The sequence below is a fragment of the Peromyscus leucopus genome, chromosome 4 (genome assembly GCF_004664715.2).
Source record: "Peromyscus leucopus breed LL Stock chromosome 4, UCI_PerLeu_2.1, whole genome shotgun sequence".
NCBI lineage: Eukaryota > Metazoa > Chordata > Mammalia > Rodentia > Cricetidae > Peromyscus > Peromyscus leucopus.
The window spans coordinates 66,096,631-66,102,175 of record NC_051066.1 but is presented as its reverse complement, the minus strand read 5'-3'; the positions used below and the strand labels follow the sequence as shown (position 1 = coordinate 66,102,175).

Genomic DNA, 5,545 nt, shown 5'->3' with positions numbered 1-5,545 from the left:
ATTGCTATCGATCGTCTGATCTATCAGATAGAGAATGAGAACACCGTGGATGTGTATGGTATTGTCTATGATCTCCGGATGCACAGGCCTCTGATGGTACAGACAGAGGTGAGGTCTGGTCTATGTTTGATAGTCTGCCTTCTTTCCCATCTGCCTCTGAAACGTCATATGGGGTCACATGCGGGGCTCCTAGATATTTCTGGCTCTTGGTTATACATTTCTTTGCAGATCCTAATCTAAGTTATGATGAAATCGCCGAACACAATAGTTCCAGTGGAACCACATGTGCAGATAGTGTCAGGGGTCTTTACTGCTTCTGACTTTACAATCTTCTTTAAAATGAAGAGATTGTTTTTATTCTGTGTGTATGGGTGACTTGCCTGTGTGTGTGTGTATCACAGGCCTGCAGAGGCCAGGGGAGAGCTTGGAAATGGAGTGACAGGTAGTTGTATGCCACCATGTGAGTGGTGGGAATCGAACCCATGTCTTCCGCAAGCCCTCTGTGGTGGTCTGAACTGCTGAGCCCTCTCTCCAGCCCTCAGATTAATCTTTTTAAGTTTTTCGGTTTGGTTTCCAGATTTTAAATTTATAAGACGTAGTTTTTGGTCTTTCTTTCTAAGATGATCTGACCGTCCTTGAGCTAACAGAACAGACTTGCCAAACTTTAAGGGTGGGAAATAGCACATTACCACTGAAGCACAGAGGCAGCAGCTTACCAGCCTTGAATGTTAAAGAACACTGATGGTCAGGGCTATGGGAGGATGACTGAGCAGAGAGAAAATGCATGCTCAGTGCTGTAAAGCTCTTGGATTTGTTCTTCCTAGTGTCCCTGGTAAGCTCGTGGCTGAGGCACGTTCTCATCACAGTATAGTGGGAAGGGGCTTCCTTAGAGGTGGATATTCCCGGACCAGGATGAGAGCAGAATATTCATTTTGTTCCAGGCTGTTACCCTGTACCAATTTAGAAACTTATGAATATGGGCTGTGTTTGAGCCTAGCAGGGAGTGTTCTAGAGGTCTGGGTACATGGTGTGCTTTGGGGTGAGTTGCATGATTGTGAGAGAAAGAATGAAATTTTGCCTCTGTGTTAGATTTTCATTTTTCTGCTATAGTTTTAAAGAGCAAGAAGAACAGAAATCTTACTATCTGTCTGCAGCCTTCCCTCATCTCTCTTTTCCTATTTGTGTGTGTGTGTGTGTGTGGTGTGTGTGTGTGCATGTGTGTATGTGTGCGTGTGTGTATGTGTGTGTGTGTATGTGTGTGTGTGTTGTGTGCGTGTGTTGTGCTATGTGTGCGTGTGTGTATGTGTGCATGTGCGTGTGCGTGTGCGTGTGCGTGTGCGTGTGTGTGTGTGTGTGTGTGTGTATATGTGTGTAATTGTCCTAGATTACTCTTTCACCTTAGTCAGCGATGCAGGGGCTGACAATCAAACCCAGAGCTTGAGAATATGGCTCGTCTAGTTAGCTGGCTTGCTCTGGGGCCACACCCTTCTTCCGAGGCCACACCCACCCAGCATTTCCGTGGTTTTGTGGATCTGCCATTTAGTCCTGCTCCTACATGGCTAATGCTTTAACCGCAGATTCACCTCTCCAGCCCCCGATCTCTTTTTTATATTTCAAAAATAATATGTTAGAGACTAGCATTATAGGTCTACACAGAATCCATTTTTCCCCTTTTATTTCTCCAACCCCACTCTTGTTTACCTTTGGCTTGTGTTGTGGCTTGAATCCCCCCCCCCCCCAACCCCGGGCTCATGTGTTTGAGCATGCGGTCCTCAGCTGGTGGTGCCACTTTGAAGGGTTGTGGGACCTTCAGGGAGCAGATCCCTGCTGGAGGAAGTGGGTCACTAGAGGCGGGCCTTAAGGTTTTATATCAGGGTTCCATTTCCTGTCTGCCCTCTGCTTACCGACTGTGGATGCAGTGTGAGCAGCGAACTGATGATCCTGCCACGGTCCTCTCCCAGCTACGGTGGGCAGTATCCCTTCTTAGGCTGTGAGCCGGAAGACCCCCTTCTTCCCTTAAATTGCTTCTTGTTAGCTAATTGGTCACAGCAGCAAGAAAAGGAACCAACACAGCAGGTGTCACTACAGGACTCTGTGCACACTGTGAACATGTGCCCACATACGTATGTGGGATATTTGGAAAAGACCAGACCATGTTTTATATATAACATGTCCTTAAGAAGTTTTCTCTATGCACCTGGTTATTTTTTCTGTGTCAGCCTATATTCTTCCTCTATTTAAACAGCTACCTGTAGATTCTGATACACTTGTTGTATTAGTTACTGTGCTGAAGTTTATTTGGCCTCATGGTTTGGGGTACAGTCCATCATGGAAGTGACGGTGTACCAATGAGAGTGTCTTGTTAGTTATGGCAACAGCAGGATGAGGTGGCTGGTCACATTCTGTCTGCCGTTAGGAAGGAGGGAGATGGATGTTGGTGCTTAGCTCGCTTTCTCCTTTTCACTCGCTCCAGACCTCAGCCCCTAGGATGGGGACACCCACATCCAGGATGTGTCTTCCCTCTTCAGGTAACCTTCTCAGGAGATGTCCTCATACACACCCAGCGGTGTGTCTCCTAGGTGATTCTGATTTCTTTCAGTTGATGATTAAGATTAATCATCACATTTCCCTAAAGAGTGGTCCCCACTCAGGTCCCCCTGACCTCCTTTAGCCCTTCTCCTCTTTGGAGGATTAAGTTTACTCTTACTCCACACAGATTCCTTAACCACGGAAATCTGGCTGGACTTTTATCGTCTGAACGTGTTTAAGTTTTATTTCCTCCACATCTTTGTCCCACCCTCCCCAGGGCTCTGATGTTTCCTTGGTTAGGAAAGGTGAGGATGTACCTCTGTTTAAGCATCACTGATAAAGAAAGCCATGATATGTGGTTCTGAGTTTCACCAGGATGTTCTTAGATCCCAAGATGTGTTAATTTGAACTGTTTGCTGCTGGACGGATGGCGTTTGTGGGTGATGTGGTGGTGGTTATTTGTTTGGAAGTCATCTTGAGTGCTTATCCCTGGGACCTGTGCTTACTGATTCTCTCTCCTTGCCTTTTCCCCCAGGACCAGTATGTTTTCCTCAATCAGTGTGTTTTGGATATTATCAGAGCCCAGAAAGACTCAAAAGTTGATCTCATCTATCAGAATACAACTGCAATGACAATCTATGAAAACCTCGAGCCCGTGAGCATGTTTGGAAAGACTAATGGTTACATCGCCTAGTTCCAAAGCCAACCCTCTCTGAAGTGAACCAGACCGTCACACCCACAGTGAAGGAGAATGCCCTGATGTGGACATGTTTTTATATGTTCATTTCTCAGTTCTTTGTTCTGTTCTGTTAGAACTGCCTTGGAGGGCATGAGGCTGTGCGTGTAAAACATGGCAGATAGGGAGTTGGGGTTGTCAGGGGCTGTGGACAGGTGGTGTATAAATCAGCTGCATTCCTGATTATCAATGGGATGGGGTCGCTTTTTTTCCTCTTGAGAATTGTGGAAAACCAGGAAAAGTGAGCTATGATTTATTTTTCTTTTCCAAACTGGTTTGTGTTCGTTCTCTCTCTCTCTCTCTCTCTCTCTCTCTCTCTCTCTCTCTCTCTCTCTCTCTCTCTCTCTCTCTCTCCCTCCCTCCCTCCCTCCCTCCCTCCCTTCCCCTTCCCCCTCTCTCCCCCTCTCCCTCTCTATTTTTTTTTAGGACTTTTATATGATTCACATGCTAAAGCCAGGATTATGTTGGGTTGAATCTATTTTAAGTATCAGAGGTCTATTTTTACCTACTGTATCTTGGAATCTAGCTGATAGAATACATGACTGTGGGTGTTTACCATGCAGGGAGGGGCACACTGCCTTTTCTGCATGGGTTTCTATTTGAACATGTGCCTTTTTTGAATTATGCTTCCACAGGCAAAACTCAGTAGATGTCTCTATTTTTATATTGAATCTCATAATTGGAATATACAGAATATTTAAATAGTAGCTTAGTATCAAAGGTCTGCCTTCTCAGTAACATTCCTGTTCTCATTTGATTAGAGGAGGCTTTCTCTTTGACCCACCCTGGACATACATTTGTGCTCCATTCTTTTTTCTTTTTTTTTTTCCCCTCCCAGTTTTCTCCAAAGACTTCTGTTGGTGACATTTTCATCCCATTGGTTGGGTGAGAATAGAAATTGAAAATATTACCATGAGACTCTCTGTGGGGTGGGATGGGGGGCGGGCAGGAGAAGCAGAGGAATTGTCGTACCATGGTGTACACCCCTTCCCGTCCTGTCTTCTACTTGCTCTTATTTCTGTCTTTGGTAAGAAGGATGATTTAAAGGTGCAATATGTGACTTAGCGGATCACGATGCTCTGGGTTTTTAGTGATGTTTTACTCAGGTTGGCATTTTATGTGTGTCTGTGTATATGTGTGTGTGTGTGTGTTTTATAGTGTGGTGATCTGTGAACATTTCAGTGTCAACTCAGATTAACACCCCCCCCAAAGTCTACTGGCTTTAGACTCTTATCTGCAGTGACACACGTCAGTATCTACTGTATATATAAATACTAAACTCTTACACCAGTCATTCCTATGAATTGAGGTGTACAAAGTTTGATTTGTATCAAAGATGTAATTATTATTTTTAAAACCTCTTTTCACTACACTGCTGCTGTAATTACTTTGATTTTTAAAGAAAATGTAGTTTTTTTTGTTTTTGTTTTTTTGCTTCAGGTGTGTATTCACCAAGAACTTCAGAATTTATGTGGATTTATTTTATTGGTACATAATCTGTAAACCTCTCAAGGCATTAACATGACAAGATTTGTGTCTTTTATTTTTTATCTTGTGGCTCAGGTTATATTTGAAGAAGTTTTGAGTTTATTCTCTAATAGGCAATGAAGTATATAAGGTCTTATGAAGGAATCCCAAGTCCCTGGATCCTGTGGCTGTTTTCCACAGTGACACATCCTGCTGTACGTTTGGGACAGTGGTATCCTGTTGAAGATGAGAGCGGGGTCTTCTCTGCGGGTCCTGGCCACTGTGGGCCCTGGAGTAGTCCTCTGGTGTTCCGCTCTTCACCTCACCAGCACTTTGACGGCTGTCTGGACATGATCATGAGTGTTTTAGGGTTGTAGAGGGTGAACCACGATGTACTTACCCTTGGTGTGGTCAGAGCTGTAGTGCTCTATGTGTTCTGTCCCCCTTTCCTTTGAGGTACTGAGAGGATTGAAAGGAGAGGTCGGGACGTTGTCATGCTTTGGTGGAGAATTTTACTTCTCAAATGGAAACTGCACTTTTTGCTAAATCTTTTGCATTTTGGTGTTCATTTTGTGTCAGGCCCTTCCGGGAAAGGACTGGCCAGGGTAGGTTGGGCCCCTTGACTCAACTTCACTAGGGACTTTGATACTGCAGTTGTGAATCAGGGAAGCCATGCTGCCCCCAGGTGTGGAATGAAGTGGACATGGGCTCATTGTTCCCGAATCCCATTTAGTCTGCCCGCCCCTAGCACGTGCTGATTCTGGGGTGCTATACAGATGGGCCTGTCCCGCAGTAGTTCTGTGTACCACCTAC

At 44.9% G+C, this 5,545-nt stretch overlaps 1 protein-coding gene across 1 annotated transcript in view; it reads left to right on the top strand.

The window, feature by feature from the left end:
* Window positions 1-3,451, top strand: part of Ptprj (protein tyrosine phosphatase receptor type J) — a 155,167-nt gene extending 151,716 nt beyond the window's left edge. The window contains 2 exon segments of the mRNA XM_028859403.2: window positions 1-108; window positions 3,065-3,451. The exon segment at window positions 1-108 is cut by the window's left edge and continues 28 nt beyond it. Coding sequence (XP_028715236.2) covers window positions 1-108; window positions 3,065-3,223 — 267 coding nt within the window. The 3' untranslated portion in view covers window positions 3,224-3,451.
* Window positions 3,452-5,545: the final 2,094 nt, after the last annotated feature.